The 16535-nt window shown below is 47.6% G+C and overlaps 1 protein-coding gene across 1 annotated transcript in view; it reads right to left on the reverse strand.

Annotated features, from left to right (window-relative positions):
• The window catches only part of LGI4 (leucine rich repeat LGI family member 4), a 17080-nt gene extending 864 nt beyond the window's left edge, over window positions 1-16216 (reverse strand). The window contains exons 1-9 of the mRNA XM_081334462.1: window positions 15915-16216; window positions 14443-14514; window positions 9613-9684; window positions 8390-8461; window positions 7812-7883; window positions 6443-6612; window positions 5212-5376; window positions 4242-4747; window positions 329-2353 (exon numbers count right to left, since the gene is read on the reverse strand). Coding sequence (XP_081190588.1) covers window positions 2048-2353; window positions 4242-4747; window positions 5212-5376; window positions 6443-6612; window positions 7812-7883; window positions 8390-8461; window positions 9613-9684; window positions 14443-14514; window positions 15915-16126 — 1647 coding nt within the window. The 5' untranslated portion in view covers window positions 16127-16216 and the 3' untranslated portion in view covers window positions 329-2047. The remainder of the gene's footprint in view (window positions 1-328; window positions 2354-4241; window positions 4748-5211; window positions 5377-6442; window positions 6613-7811; window positions 7884-8389; window positions 8462-9612; window positions 9685-14442; window positions 14515-15914) is intronic.
• Window positions 16217-16535: the final 319 nt, after the last annotated feature.

The raw sequence follows: 16535 nt of genomic DNA on the forward strand, positions 1-16535 counted from the left end.
GGACGCTGAGCTTGTCGATCGGAAGGTCGGCAGTTTGGCGGGTCGAATCCCGAGTGCCGCGTAACAGAGTGAGCGCCTGTTACTCGTCCCAGCTTCTGCCAACCTAGCAGTTCGAAAGCACGTAAAAATGCAAGTAGAAAAATAGGGACCACTATGGTGGGAAGGTAACAGTGTTCCGTGCGCCTTTGGCGTCTAGTCATGCCAGCCACATGACCACGGAGATGTCCTCGGACAAGCGCTGGCTCTTCGGCCTTGAAACGGAGATGAGCACCGGCCCCTAGAGTCGGAAACGACTAGCACGCATGTGCGGGGGAACCTTTACCTTTACCTTTACTTTAGCATCCCCACATGCTTCCTTCAGCATTTGGAAAACAGAGACAAGTCCGAACACTCACGAGCCCCTCAAACAATATATTGACTTTTATTTACAATGTATTGTATGTGGGATGCCGCATCGCAAAGGGGAGCCCATAGAGGAAAATCAGCCTGTCGTTCTGAAGACACCCCCCCCAACACACACACATGGTGAATTTTCTGCCTGAGCTGTGTCTCTCCCAGTCCAGCGAGAGCAAGATACACAATAGAGTATCTCCTCTCCTAGGAGATTTGATGGCTCTGAATAATGGTTATTTATGGTCGGAAAATAAAATGCTGGACTGTACTCCTTGCAAGTCCACCTCTATTTCAGCTAACAGTTCTGTCCAGAAGGGTTCCCATCTGCCCATCTTATCAATGAGTCCATGCGCCTCTTATGTTACTTTGTTCTCTTCTCCCCCTCCAAAGTCCTCCGATTGATCAAGATTCCTTGGGACCCCTTGTGTGCTTAACACTAAGCTTGTGCTTCAGTCACGTCTCTCCCCGACATAGTTTGATGCCTAGCATTGTGTGTGTTTATGCATCCTTAAACTGGGAAATAGAAAACAGCCATTAAAACATACTGAATGTAACCAGCAAATGACTGTAACATTGCTTGATGTAGATCTGCTTTGGAAAAACCTCTGCTGAAGGCAGGAAAATGTTCCTCAGAAAAAAAACGTGGCCTATTCAAGCAAAGGTTGAGGCAAGCTTCCAGTAGGACTGAGTGGGAGGCAGACCAATATCTATGGGTTGGGCTGTTAATCCCAGTTAAGATCAACGGGACTTATTCCTAGGGAAGTATAACATACAAAGCTCATACCAGGAGACATCTGAAGGTATTCCAAGATTCCTTGGCTGTGTTCACACAACCTTTTGGGCCCTCGACTTGGGATAGCCAAAAAAACCCCTTAGGATAACTTAATATCGTGGCCTGGTTTCCACAAGAGATTACGATTCCCCCCCAAACTGAATCCCAAGCTATTGACTCCATTTTAATCGGCTCTGTCGCATGGTGTGAACTCAGCCATAGCGGTGTTTGCTTTTTGAACAGGCACGCATAGGACTGGTTACAGTTATTTGATGCATGATTGCACAACTATTTTTTTAAAAAAAAATGTTTTCAAAAGAAAATAGAGCCATACAAGCAAGCAGGCAAACTAAGCAAAAAAAAAAAAGGTTTCAAGGAATCCATTAAAAGGGAAGAAGAAAATTCAACTGAATCAGCCTCATCCTTGTTAGGAAATGATAGAATGGGGAAGAAGAATGGAAACTCTGAGCCATTCTGGAGAGGGTTGACCTCCACCTTGTTGGTGAGGGTTTCTGAGTTAACCCCACTGCAAAACTGCAAGCTATCTGCCCTTTCCTGCAATGGCAGCATCAGTTTTATCATCATTTGGCAGGTCAAAAGAAAAGAAAAATCTACTGACTTCTGCTGCCACTCAAGTTGCATTTTGCTAGTGATTGATTACGGCTCATCAGTTGCCTAGCTCCCAACTGGTGGCCAGCTGGTGTCTTGTGCCATTGGAGAAGTGCACCCTCAACACAGCATCTACTTCCAATGCTGTCCCCCTAGTGGTTGCCTCTGGTACTGCACTTTCCAGGAGCCAGCGGTCTTCTCCTGGACTGCTTCTCCCTGCGGTAGCTGCCTCCTACTCTTGATCAAAGCCTCCCAGCCCCACTGTCGCTAGGCTCAGGCACTCAGATCTATGATGACATGGCGGTAAATATGTGTCTTGCCCTTGAAGCTGGAGGCAATCAGGAAGTCTTGCTTGTCAACGTTGAGGTGGGCAAAGGAACGCGGGGCCTGGGTGTTGAGCTCCTGGAAGTGCTGGAAGAGGCCAGTGATGGGGTCATAGCGGTAGACTTTGCTGAAGGAGTAGTCATTGCCAAGAAAGGCATAGCGATAGCCGGCGATGCTCAGCGGTTGGAAGACCATGGAGCCGCGAGAAGGCATCTGTTGGACATCTCGAAACATGGAACCATCCCAGTGCATCACCTGTGGAGAGCAGAAGTAGACTCAATTGCAACTTCTTTAAGATAGTTTCAGTAAAAGGGTGTGTAGGTATGCAAGCCCAGGGCAATGTCTGCTGCAACTATGAGCATGGCAAGTCTTAGAGAGATGTGAGTGTTATTATGGGAGAAAAGAAGCCAATGTTAAGTCCAGATGCAAGGCTTCTCCAGAGAGTGGAAAACAATGGGAGTCAACCAAGGAGAGGGATTTCGTTTATTTCTCAATGAGCAATCTACCTGATTCATAACATATTGGAAAAGAAAAACTTGGCTCAGATTTATCTTGGCTCAATAAATTAGATTTGATTGAGCCAAGATTGAACCATACGCCTTGGCATATTCTCTTCTGCTAAGATCAGACCTAGCAAGAACCATTAAGGCATAGACTTAATGTACTTAATGTAAGAACTCATTAAGATCCCAGAATTTTTAATTGGAGGCCTTATAGTCTGAGGCTAGCAAAGAGAGCACAGGTGAAATTGGATTAAATAACCTAATTCTTCCCTCCCTCCAACCTGACAATGGGAAGGAGGTATCTGGCTCAACTTCATCTCTAAATGGGTCCAGAACCAGGATAGTTGCTTTGAGCTTGAAGAAAAAGGACCAAGCTTAAATCCTGCACCTATTTTCTTGCTGGGATAAAACTAAAGTGGTGCACAATAGTAGTCACACCAACCTCAGATAGCTTATTCTTTGGACCATCATGTACATAAAAAGGTAAAGGTAAAGGTTCCCCCGCACATGTGTGCTAGTCATTTCCAACTGTAGGGGCCGGTGCTCATCTCCGTTTCAAAGCCAAAGAGCCAGCGCTTGTCCGAGGACGTCTCCGTGGTCATGTGGCCGGCATGACTAGACGCCAAAGGCGCACGGAACGCTGTTACCTTCCCACCGTAGTGGTCCCTATTTTTCTACTTGCATTTTTACATTCTTTCGAACTGCTAGGTTGGCAGAAGCTGGGACGAGTAACAGGCGCTCACTCTGTTACGTGGCACTCGGGATTTGACCCGCCAAACTGCCAACCTTCTGATCGACAAGCTCAGTGTCCTAAACCACTGAGCCACCGCGTCCCTATCATGTACATATGTACATATGTACATGATACGTGCATGATATACATATCATGTACATATGTATGTGCTATTTATTGTTTGCTCAGTTTATCATTACTTCACCTGCTTATGTGCTTCCAATACAAATGGCAATGTGACATAATGGCTCTCATCAGAAGCTCAGATAAGGTTCTGCTTTGCCATACCAAACCCTGCAGAAATATGCATTTGAGTAAAAGTCTGCGTAAGCCATCAAAGGTCAGCTCTTGCTTAGTGCAGGAACCCGGATTTATGTCTTAATTGATGGCAGCCCAGCCTTTTACTCAAAATCTTCCATCAAGGAGATGGGATGGCAACACTGGTATTTTGAGCAGCTGGTACCGTTAAGACGTTTCAACTCTCATAGGCTTTCCTAACGATGGGTAGGAATTAAGAGAGTTGACATCCAACATATCTGGAGGTCATCCTAGATCTGTCTAGCCTTCAGGCCATCAATTGTAACAACTTGTGCTTCTCACTGAGACATGTTTTTGATTGGCAGCAGACAAAAGTAATAGTTTTCACCAAGCACAAATATATTCTCCTACAGGCTATGCTCAAAACTGCATCAGGTTTACTTGAAAATGCCAGAGTGTCTTAAGGCTCACACAGGCTCAGTTATAAGCTCTGATCTGCAAGCCCCAGTGGTTGGATTCACCCAACACACTAGGCCAAATAGCCACATTTCTGGAGGTTGTGGACAAGCCACATTAGGGCTCGGTGAAACGCGTGACCCCAGGGAAGCAAGTACAAGGAGTGACCAAACTCCCCAATCTCCAATCTCACCTTGGAATCTCCAAGAAACCGTGTCAGACAAATGTACACGTCATCCTTGACCTTGAAATGCTTGACAGCATAGACATCATCCATATCAGGAATGTCCGTACGGCGCACAAATTGCTGCTTGTTCCACTGATAGACAACAGGGCGCTGAGAGCTGCTGGCCAAGATGAGGTGAGGCTTGCCAGCAATCTCCAGAAATTCAGCATCTGTGTCACGATACCAAGAATGCAAGGACTGGTGGGAATAGAAGCCGTGACCGTTCCAGCGGTACAACGTGGTCGAGCCGGCCTTGGAACTGTCCGCCATGATGAAATACCAGTCTCCCTCCATTCGGAAGACCTCAATGTCATTGGGCTTGCGGATACGGGAGCTCTCGATGACCTGGGTGTGCAGGAACTGTCCTGTAGCTTCCTGTCGCTTGTAGATGTGGGATCCTCTAAAGAGCTGAGCTACCACCACAAAAAGTTCACCTTCAATCACCAAAGGTTTGCAGACCACAGTGGAAGAACCTGAAAAGGAGAAAGATGGAGTGATGCTTACTTACCTTAGTTATCTATTTAATTATCATCAACTAAATTGGTCCCAGATAAAGGTCAATGGAATTCAGCATGGGTTGGGTTTGGAGTGCTTGTGGGAATGCAAGGATTCTAATCTGAAGACACACTTAACTCCTCCACCACCCACAACTTTGCCTGCTGTTCTCCTACAATATTGCAGCAAACCTCTGGGTGTGTATCTGTGTCAAGGAGAGGATCGGAGCTAAATACAGACCACAGCTTAGAGACCTACAAACTACAGAGAAATTTAATAGGCATAAAAGGGTAGAGAAGATAGCTCCTTATTCATTATGGGGTATAGCTTGGTGTTGCTGAATGTCACCCACTGTATGTTTCCGAACAATGAAGGCAATGTCTCCACCTAGTAATGCTAGTAGGAGAAAAGTGATTGTGTTGTGTGCTTGTAGGTTTCTTACCATTGATGGTGGCATAGCTGCGAAACTTCCCAGTCACGTGGTCCCACTCCAAGAAGTTGCACCGTCCAGTAAAGGGCTGTGCAATCACCAAATTCTCTTCATCATGGTAGACGAATGTTTCTATTGAAAGAGACTGCTCTGGCAAAGTGTCAAAGAGAACAAGTTCTGTAGGGAGGAAGGTGGAAATTAGCATTCGAGCAGGGATGGAATCTCGTAATCCTCGGTGGCCTTCAACTAGTTGGCAACCTGGAATGCAATTAATTAATAAATGCATTTCTGCAAGGGCTGATGCTGTGTTGAAATGTTCCATGCAGAACATCTTTATTTGCTCACTCTGATATATTTTGCTAGGCCTTCTGGCTGATCCACAATGATGAATCCTGCTGGGTCAACCCAGAGCAAGTGAGAAGAGACTCCCTTCTGAGTTCCAGGCATTGCCTTGCAAAATTTAATCACGCCTTCAAGCCCACCCTGAAGCTGAACTGCAATTTTTAATGCAACAAGGAGCCAAATTTATGATTCGGCCCGGCCCTGCCCATTTCTTGGAACTGCATCCCCCAGAATGCCCTCCGAAAGCCAAATTCAGCTTTCAGGCTATCAAAAGTTGTGTCCACTGCAGATCCAAGAGTCCATCAATTCCAGAATATTGCTTCCAACCTGGACAGCCATAAAACATATAAGAAACGGTTGCTGGAATTGGGTGTGTCTAGTTTAATGAAGAGAAGGACGAGGGGAGACATGATAGCAGTGTTCCAATATCTCAGGGGCTGCCACAAAGAAGAGGGAGTCAAGCTATTCTCCAAAGCGCCCGAAGGCAGGAGTAGAAACAATGAGATGGAAATTAACAACATAGACCTAAGGAGAAATTTCCTGACCGTCAGAACACTTAACCAGTGGAACAACCTGCCTCCAGAAGCTGTGAATGCTCCAACACTGGAAGTTTCTAAGAGATTGGACAGCCATTTGTCTGAAATGGTATAGGGTTTCCTGCCTGAGCAGGGGTTTGGACTAGATGACCTCCAAGGTCCATTGCAACATCATCATCATCATCATCATCATTAAATAGCCAACAAAGACCATTCTTCTCCCCATTAGGGAGAACCAAAACAAAGAGCTAACCCATTTGGCTGACCCTTCCGGGACAGTCATACTTGCTGGCGGCCTCTGACTCCTGGTAGGACCGTCAGTCCTTCCTCACCGGAGGGAACCCCTGGGACAAAGGATGACCTACCAGTGGTGATGCAGCTGAACCCTCCAGGCCGTAGCTCACTGAGACTGGTGCGGTTCAGCTCAGCCGGCGAGTGGCACTCAATGGGTTCCACCAAGGCGCTGGTGTGGCTCAACCATTCCACCAGCCACTTCAGCTTACAGTCACAGTGGAAAGCATTTCCCCGCAAGTCCCTGTCGAGAGAGAAGTCGGTGGGTGATCGCCAGGAGGGCAGCAAAACGGATCACCCAGGGCCAGTTTCATGTCTTGGGGGTGGGGTGGGGATGCCTTTCCAAGCTTCGGGTTACTTGGGGCAGAAGGTGGTTCATTCTCTGGCCAGCCCATCTCTCTTACTTGCCATAGTTCACATCCTTCTCTTCCTCCCCCAAGCCAAAATCAGAAAACGTCCAGCCCTCAATCCCTGTGTAATCCTGGGGAAATCTTCAGGCTGGTCCATCAAAATCTGATGATACAATTTTGGGTGGATGTCTATTGTCTTTGCAAAACCCACTGTTAAGTCCATCTCGTATGAAAACTCACCAAAACTATACTAGGGGGCAACACTTCCCATCTTTTTTGCTGTCAGATCACCTCTTCCATGGCAAGCCTGAAAACTAACCTAAGATGTTAAAAGCTATCCTTGGTTTTAAACAACAGACACGTCTTTGTATCAAGCAGCACAACAAGCAAATCCCTGATGTTTCATCCCTTTCCAATGAGACTCATTGACTTAGGTGCCAACTTTTATATACAAGAACACCTTCCAGGTATAATGGACTACGTATAGTCCTTGCCCATTACGGTTGCAATTTGTGACACCTGTAAAGCGGATCATCATGTGGCTGACCTGATTTTACCTTTATTGTGGTGGTTGTTAAGTGAAGCCATTGTCATTAAGCGAACCCACTGTTCACTGTGTCTTAATCATGAAGGAAAGGACCATTTTCAGCAAACACTTCATAAATCATGGTCAACTGACATTGGAAGTGCTGCAAATTCACACCAGTTGTTGAGCCCCTGAAATGCAGCGATGTGACTGTGGGGGGAGGGGGCTGCCATTAGAAATTTGGAATTGGGTCTTATGTAACTTTGGAGTGGGGATGTCTGTTGTAACTTTGAACAGTCGCTTAGTGACCGTTCATAGGTCGAGCATGGTCTGTGCAATTCTTATGTTCCTTTGGGTAATGGGGAGCTGAGGGTCTGACTCTAAGCCATCAATTAAGCCAGTGGACAGCTGACTATCTTTGGTGTGACATATTCATCTGTTTGGATTGCATATGTGAAGGACCTGTGTCCCTTGGTTGCCTTCCTAAGCAGAACTGGAAATGAGGCTGAGTAACATTTTCTATCCAAAATCATACTCTTGTTTCTTTTTGCTGGACCCACAACTTACACTGAAGTCAGCGAATCCAGGCCTCGGAAGAGGTGCCTTGGTAAGGTCTGCAAGTTGTTGTTGGCTAAATTCCTGTGAGCATGGAAAGGAAAAAGAATATCCTTAGAGGAAGTTGGCAGGTCTGGGAACATGCTGTGTGTTCAAATGAAACAGTCCCAACAGAAGAGAATATTGGTAGCTCAGGGTTGAACTGTGGAGTCCTTGATCTCTCCGAGCTTCGTGGTTTGCTTGCAGACGTTTCACGACCCAACTAGGGAATATCATCAGTGCTGATAAGGTTCCCTAATTGGGAAATGAAATGTCTGCAAGCAAACAACAGACAGCACCAAGCACCAAAATGAAGGAGCGTTCAGGATAATAAAGGCATCCGAACCATACAACATCATTGCTGTCTGAGGCTCAGTTGCTGTGGAGGGGGCGGGGGGACCTTTACAAATGCATGCCACTTTTGAGTTTAGCCAAAATAAAGGCTGGATATAAAATCTAATAAATAAATAGTCAGCAAAGTTGTGTGATAAACTTTGCCAGAACTCCAGAAGTCCAAAGAGGAACTAGGAAGACATCCACAAAATACTCACAGATGGAGAAGACTCTTCAGTCCTCTGAAGGCGTTCTTGGAGATGGCTTCTAGTCTGTTTTGTTCAATGAATCTAGCAAGTAGGAGAGAAGGCCTTGTAAGTAAGTCTCAGGAAAGGAGCAAGATGGTTAAGATGTTGGGCAAAAGATGGAATTAAGTCCATCCTCCGATCATGATTTTGGCAAGGGATGCTTTCTCAACTCAGCCTACCTCACAGGGCTGTTCCTGTGAGGAGAAAATCAGAAATGGGTGGAGAACCACCACTACATAACATTGCCTTTTGCTTCTGGAAGAAAGGCAGCACTATAATTTGACAAATAAAGAAACGTGCAAAACCAAAACCAAATGGGCTCTAAATCTGGGATCAGCCACATATACAGTAACCTTCTAGATGTTGGAATGAAAGTTTCACACATAAAGGAAAATAAAGCTGACTGTACATCTTATGGTAGATATATTCCCAGGCTGGGTTCTTTCAGACTTCTACAGTTCATAGAACATAGAATCATAGGGTTGGATGGGACACTGGAGGTCTTCTAGTCCAACCCCTACTCAAGGCAGGAGAGCTTATACCAGGCATGTCAAACCTGTGACATCACGTGATGTCGCACGACATATTGCGACTTTTTCCCCATTGCCGGCAATGGGGTGGGCGCGGTCTCAGCATGACATATCCGGCCCGCAGGCCAGGTCTTTGACATGCCTGGGTTATACCATCCCAATCAAATGTCTGTCCAGTCTATCTTTGAAAACCAGTGATAGAACACCCACAACTTCAGGAGGCAAGCTGATCCGTTAATTAATTGTTCTCAATGTCAGAAAAATTCTCCTTATTTCTAAGTTGGATCTCTCTTGAACAAGCTTCCACCCTTTACTTCTTGTCCTGCCCTTAGATGCTTTGGAGAATAAATCAATCCCCTCTTCTCTGTGACAGCTCCTTCCAGCATTTTCTCCATATAGTTCCATAGCTACAACTCAATCTCTTAAATCCTGCAAGCCCATCTCTTTATGAGCTGTAGGGTCTGTCTCTTATCTGCTATATCCAACAGTCCAGATATTGATAGACTGTGACTCCATCAACCTTCACCAAAGTCCCATCACACTGTCCTGTCCTGTTCTTGACTGAGACACCGAGGCTCGACAAGTTCCTGGTGTCAACCCATCTTGGTCCTCATTCATGTGTTCGCTCCTCTTTTCCCAAACCCACCGCTGTTGCGTACTTACAGATATTCTAGGTGCACAAGTCCCACAAAAGCGTCGTCCCCAATCAGTTCCAGGGAGTTGTAAGTGATCAAGCTAAGGAGGAGAAGGTTGGGGGGGAAAGCAGGCAGGCTGGTCAGTTTGAAAGAACTACAAAGGAGAAATAGACACTTATTGGGGTTCCTAAAGGAAACGCTACCTCTATGATGAACGAAAGCGCTCTGAACAACCAGGACTGTTGCAAGAGGAGAAGATAAGGGTGCTAAGAGTCAGGGAAGTGACAGCCTAGGGCAGGGGTCCCCAACCGGTACCATGGACTGGTACCAGGCCGCGGCATGCCAGCAACCGGTCCGCATAAACAAAGCCCCATCCGTGGGATGTAGGCAGCACACAAAACTATGCACTCTCCGGTCCATGGAAAAACCTTTCTCCACGGAATTGGTCCCTAGTGCCCAAAAGGTTGGGGACCTCTGGCGGATGTCAGGGGCCAGACAGACATGGGAGCCCAGAGCTATGGAAAGCAGCACCCTAGGCCAGGTAGTATGAAAGCCTTGGACAAGATGATCTGCGTCACAGTTTTCTAGTGAAGGTGATACTGCTTGCCAGGTTTCCTTCCATCATAATCATCAACACCGTCTACCATCCCATTCCCCCTTGATAACCAACCACCAACTGGTTGGGCGAAAAATATTTACACAGGTACATTTGAGCATTTTCAAATTTTTAAAGCACACCATTAAACTCAGATTGTAGAAATGATCTACTGTAATTGTTTCCTGCCTGAAATTTCCCTTGCCCTAGTAATGAGTCAGAGGTCATGTGTTGTTGTTGTTAGTTGCGAAGTCGTGTCCAACCCATCGCGACCCCACGGACGACGTTCCTCCAGGCCTTCCTGTCCTCTACCATCTTCTGGAGTCCATTTAAGCTCCCGCCTACTGCTCCAGCCACCTCATTCTCTGTCGTCCCCTCCTTCTGTTGCCCTCAACCTTTCCCAGCATTAGGCTCTTCTCCAGTGAGTCATGTAGGGTTTTTTTAAAATCCATTTTTCAACCTCAGAGATGAGTTTTGGAGCACATGACAGAGAAACATAGAATGCCTTGAATGAATGTCTTTCTCGGAAGGGTATTTTTAAATCTGAACATGCACGTAGGATTAGGAGGCTTCCAGACCCAAAATATCCAAGATTAGTAGGCAGCTCATTGGTTAAAAAAAAAAAAAGAAACTAATCGCTATTGCTTTGCCAATGTCTGTTTCCTAGGTTGCAAATAGGAAAGGCGGCATATTTTTTTTAAAAAAGCATTCCATTCCATTACAATGGGCAACTATAATGGTTCACTGGTTCAAAAACAGACACATGTTGTACGCAGATATGCTAACACCCTCCTTTACAGGATGAACACACACAGGTAGCGCTCGACTTTATGATCATAATGGAGCCCAAAGTTTCTGTAGTTAAGTGAGACACTTTTTAAGTGAATTTTGCCCCATTTTACGACCTTGCCTTCCACTGCAGTTGTTAAGTTAGTAACACGGTGGTTACGTGAATCTGGCTTCCCCATGGACTCTGCTTGTCAGAAGGTGGCAAAAGGTGATCAGATGACCCTGGGACACTGCGACCGTCATAAGTGTGAACCAGTTGCTAAACCTCTGAATTTTGATCATGTCACCGTGGGAATGCCGTCATGTGGAAAATGGTCATAAGCAGTGGTGGGATTCAAATATGTGAACAACCGTTTCTCTGTGTGGATGCCGCTTCTGGAAGTCCATTCTGGGCCTGGACAAGAAAAAATTAGCTACTGGTTCTGCCGAAGTGGTGCGAACCGGCTGAATCCCACCACAGGGAGGGAGGGAGGGAGGGAGGAAGGAAGGAAGGAAGGAAGGAAGGAAGGAGGGAAGGAAGGAAGGGAGTGAGTGGTGGGATTCAAATAGGTGAACAACCAGTTCTCTGTGTGGATGCCGCTTCTGGAAGTCCATTCTGGGCCTGGACAAGAAAAAATTAGCTACTGGTTCTGCCGAAGTGGTGCGAACCGGCTGAATCCCACCACAGGGAGGGAGGGAGGGAGGGAGGGAGGGAGGGAGGGAGGAAGGAAGGAAGGAAGGAAGGAAGGAAGGAAGGAAGGGAGTGAGTGGTGGGATTCAAATAGGTGAACAACCAGTTCTCTGTGTGGATGCCGCTTCTGGAAGTCCATTCTGGGCCTGGACAAGAAAAAATTAGCTACTGGTTCTGCCGAAGTGGTGCGAACCGGCTGAATCCCACCACAGGGAGGGAGGGAGGGAGGGAGGAAGGAAGGAAGGAAGGAAGGAAGGAAGGAGGGAAGGAAGGAAGGGAGTGAGTGGTGGGATTCAAATAGGTGAACAACCAGTTCTCTGTGTGGATGCCGCTTCTGGAAGTCCATTCTGGGCCTGGACAAGAAAAAATTAGCTACTGGTTCTGCCGAAGTGGTGCGAACCGGCTGAATCCCACCACAGGGAGGGAGGGAGGGAGGGAGGGAGGGAGGGAGGGAGGAAGGAAGGAAGGAAGGAAGGAAGGAAGGAAGGAAGGGAGTGAGTGGTGGGATTCAAATAGGTGAACAACCAGTTCTCTGTGTGGATGCCGCTTCTGGAAGTCCATTCTGGGCCTGGACAAGAAAAAATTAGCTACTGGTTCTGCCGAAGTGGTGCGAACCGGCTGAATCCCACCACAGAGAGGGAGGGAGGGAGGGAGGAAGGAAGGAAGGAAGGAAGGAAGGAGTGAGTGGTGGGATTCAAATATGTGAACAACCGTTTCTCTGTGTGGATGCCGCTTCTGGAAGTCCGTTCTGGGCCTGGGCAACAAAAAATTAGCTACTGGTTCTGCCGAAGTGGTGCGAACCGGCTGAATCCCACCACTGGTCATAAGTCATTGTTTCAGTGATGTTGTGTTTGAATGGTTACTAAATGTACTGTTGTAAGTCGAGGACTGCCTGTATTACCTACGCCACATAAGGAGCCTGTAGAGATTAGCGCTCCCAGGGATGTTAATTCATAAGTGAGAACTGGTAAAATAGTACTGTCTATTGCCCAAATCCATAAACATGGGAACTTACATGGTTCCTGAATTAACCCACTTTGCAGTTTTGCAAAATAGACTGTCCAAAGAAGAAAGTCTGTAGCACATGCAGAGGCATTAAAAAGACCTGCTCAAGATTAGAACTAATCAAGCTTAGCCTCTGGGCCAAGGAAGCCATTATGCTTTGCAGCTGACTGAGAAAAAAAAATACGCGGTTTAAACACAACTCAACAGGTAGAGGTGCGTGTTACCCTGTTAAAGGTGCCAACAGATGAAAGCTCAGGCATTAATCAATTAACAGGACAATTCTAAGTCTATTAAGTTTGAAGGGAATCCTAGTGAAATCAGGAAATGGCAACTTCATCAAACCTTGAATTGATTAAGTATGCCGAGTATTCACTCTAGGCTGAGCAAGGCTTCCCAACTTTGGCAACTTTAAGACGTGTGGACTTCAATTCCCAGAATTCCCCAGCCAGCCATGCTGGCTGGGGAATTCTGGGAGTTGAGGTCTACAGGTCTTAAAGTTGCCACGGTTGGGAAATCCTATCGTAAAGAGTCTTTGCTTTTTTAATAGTGTACTTGTTCTGCAATGTGCAGCACATACTGCCTTTGAAAAAGTCCACACTCTGTTTTTGCTCCTTTAAGAGTAATTGTCCTAACATGCCATTGGTGCAGTTATAATTATACATAGAATATTTCCGTGTTTTGTTTTGCACAGACTGATCCGCAAATGCAGAGATACACGCAGATTTGCTGACTGTTTAATTGGGTGCTGCTAATTGGCAATTAAAATTACTTTTGCCGACTAATCCGAATCTTTGTTTACTTCGGAGAGAATACCTCATCCTTTCTCAATATCCAGACGTGATGAAACTGCCGCTGGGAGGGGACGCTGGTTAAAAATCTGAAGAGCTGCAGACCAACACACGTACACCTCGACTTAGGACCACTACTGAGCCCAAAATTTCTGTTGCTAAGCGAGACAATTGTCAAAAGTGAGTTTTGCCCCGTTTTATGACTTCACTTGCCACAGTTGTTAAATGCATCACTGCAGTTCTTAAGTGAGTAACGCGGTTGTTAAGTGAACCTGGCTTCCCCATTGAGGTTGCTTTTCAGAAGGAGGATCACATGACTCCAGGGGCACCAAAACTGTCATAAATACGAGCCAGTTGCCAAGCATTCGAATGCTGATCACATGACTGTGGAGGGACGTTGCAATGGTTATAAATGTGAACAATGGTCACAAGTCACTGTTTTCAGTGCTGTTGCAACTTTGAGCGGTCACTCAATGAATTGAGGACTACCTGTATATCTAAAGTGCCTGGCTGAGGAATTCTGGGAGTTGAAGTCCACAAGTCATAAAAGGGCCAAGTTTGAAGACCCCTGATCTAAAGGGAAGGGTGTCATATTGGGAATTCTGAGACTAAGCCTAGCAGACCCCAGATATATAAGTAAACAGAATCACGTGCCACGAACACTTTACACAATGAGTACGGCTCCCCTTTCCTCATTCAGATCCTCAGGGGGACTCTCCAAGGTGGACTGATGGATCCACAAAGAACAGCGTACTGTAGGTCAAAAGGACCAAAGAAGGGCACAATCCTTGCCATTCTCCTTATCAGGAATCAGGTGAAATACTAGGCATTTACACAATTAGACAAAAGGTGTCACGTTTAGAGAGAGGGCTTCTTGGCAAGATCCTGTGACTGGGAGATTTGAGTAGCCAGAGACCGGGTCTCATGTACCATACACACCGACTGAGGAACACTTAAAAGTACACACGTTTTGATGCACGCCACAACACTCACAACCGAGAGGATCCTTACAGCAGCTGGAGAGATGGCACCTGTTGAAAACTGCCTTCCAAGACCTCAGTGAACCCAGATCGAATAAGACACCTGGAGAGACAGAGAGGGAGAAAGAGAAAGAGAAAGAGAGAGAGATGTTTTCAGCAACAAAGCAGCAGCACCATCATCTGGCCCAAAGGCAAGGACCAATCATCAAGAATAATCTTGCTCAAAGTAAATTAGCAATGGATAGTAATCCAAAATTCTGGATGTTGCCACTCTCCTATGGGTGACAAGAGCGGTTTCCTGGAGCCAGCTTTACCTGGAGGAATTTACCTGCAGCAGCTTGAGGCGCATATGTCTGCATGGAGGTGTATCTCTGGCAATATTCCGAGTTTCAAGTGTGTGTGGTGGGTGTTTTTTTGTCAAGCTGCATCTAATTTCCTCGGGAGATCTGCAATAATTTGGGCAGGCTGCTGGTGGTGGGAGGGAATGTTTGCAGCTGCCAGCTTCAGCAATTTCCCCATCCTTTCAAGGAGGGACATCTCTTCCTGATTTTTGGATGCCGGCACGGTGTATCGATTAAGGTCCGGATGAGGGGAAATCTAAATTTGTGTTTCTCCTGACTCAGGGTGAACCCGGGCCAGCTGCTTTCCGTCAGCCTATCTTCTTTCACAGGGTTGTTGTTTTGGGGATCCAATGATGCAAGATTTGCTGCAAATTGCCCCATTAGATAAGATATCTCATAAATAGACTGGGGGGGGGAATAGAAGAAGCAACTAGCCGTTAGGGTAGCTTGCTTTTAGGAGGCGAGTTTCTAAGGAAGAAGAGAGAGGGAGGGGGCATGGTCAGTTTCAGCCTGCTTCAAGCAGAATGTGTGGTGTGTTTGTGCTTTCTCCTGATTAAAATCCATTTCTTGCCAGCCATGTCTCTGCTAACCTGGTTGCCATCATTGCACCAGAGATGGGTGCTCTCACCAAGGAAAAGCAATGCACTTCATGGCCCCTGGCTAGTTCAATTTCCCTGCTCCCTCCCAGCCACTTCCACCCCCTCCCAGCCACCCAAAGACCCCACAAAAGTTGCCCTCAACTCTGCAGGCAAGGCCAGCCCATCAGGTATGGGGTCGGGCCAGGCCAGGGGTTGCAGATCTTTGGCCTGTCCCCAGGACCCCTTTTACGACAGTTTTCAGAAGAGCCCAAGCTGGTCTTCCTTTGGAGAAAAGGGATGTCTGTTTCTCCTTGGGAAGGTCCCCCCCTCCCCGCGCAAGCTTTAGTCTTGGGAGAGGGGTCCACCGTAGATTTAAGCTCATATCTTGAGATCAAAGGGGTCCACGTCGATTTAACGTATATAAACCGGGAGATCAACTACCGTAGCAATTTTGGCTGCCCTTAAGCAAGGAGGGGATTAAAAAAAAATAAACAAAACGAAAGTAGATGGGCAGGAAGGAAAGGGGGGGGAAGGTTAAGAAAAGGCCCCCTCCCCTCCCTTCCCCTCGCCGAGAGAAAGCTTACAGGGAGATGAGGTTGGGGGGCAGATCGCGGGGGATCTCCTTGACCCCCTCGCACAGCGCCGTGTCCTTGGTGCAGGTGCAGCCCGAAGCGCATCTTCTCTTCGGAGGTTTCCGGCCGGCGCTCGGCTGCTGCCCGGCCAGGAGCACCAGGAGCATCAGAAGCAGGGGCAGGAGCCGAGCTCCGGGTCCGCCGAGCTCCCGGCTCCAGCCCATTTTGCCAGCCAGGCGAGCAGGCGCAGCGAGAGGGCTTCCTCGCTCGCTCCTTCGCGGCCTCCCTTCCCCGGGCCAAACGCAAAGCGGAGCGGGGGCGCGCGCCCGGGCCGCCCAGCTGCCTTCTTCTCCTTCTCCTTCTTCTCCTCCTCCTCCTGCTCGGCGGGTCTAAGCCAAGAGCGTTGCCGGCGCCTCCGTCCTGGCGCCGGGCTCCGAGGCAGCTTTGGCACCGCCGCCACCTCCCGGCCGGGACGAGCCGCTGCCTGGCCCCATCCAGCCAGCCTCCCGGGGTGGAGACGGGAGGCCCGCCGCCGCCGCCTGCGCGCCCTGCCCTGCCCTCTGGCGAGGAGGCTGCGGGGCTTTCCTTCGCTCGCCGGGCAGAGAGAGAGAGGGAGAGGGAGAGAGAGGGAGA

This window comes from Vipera berus (assembly GCF_964194415.1).
Source record: "Vipera berus genome assembly, chromosome: 9".
Lineage (NCBI taxonomy): Eukaryota > Metazoa > Chordata > Lepidosauria > Squamata > Viperidae > Vipera > Vipera berus.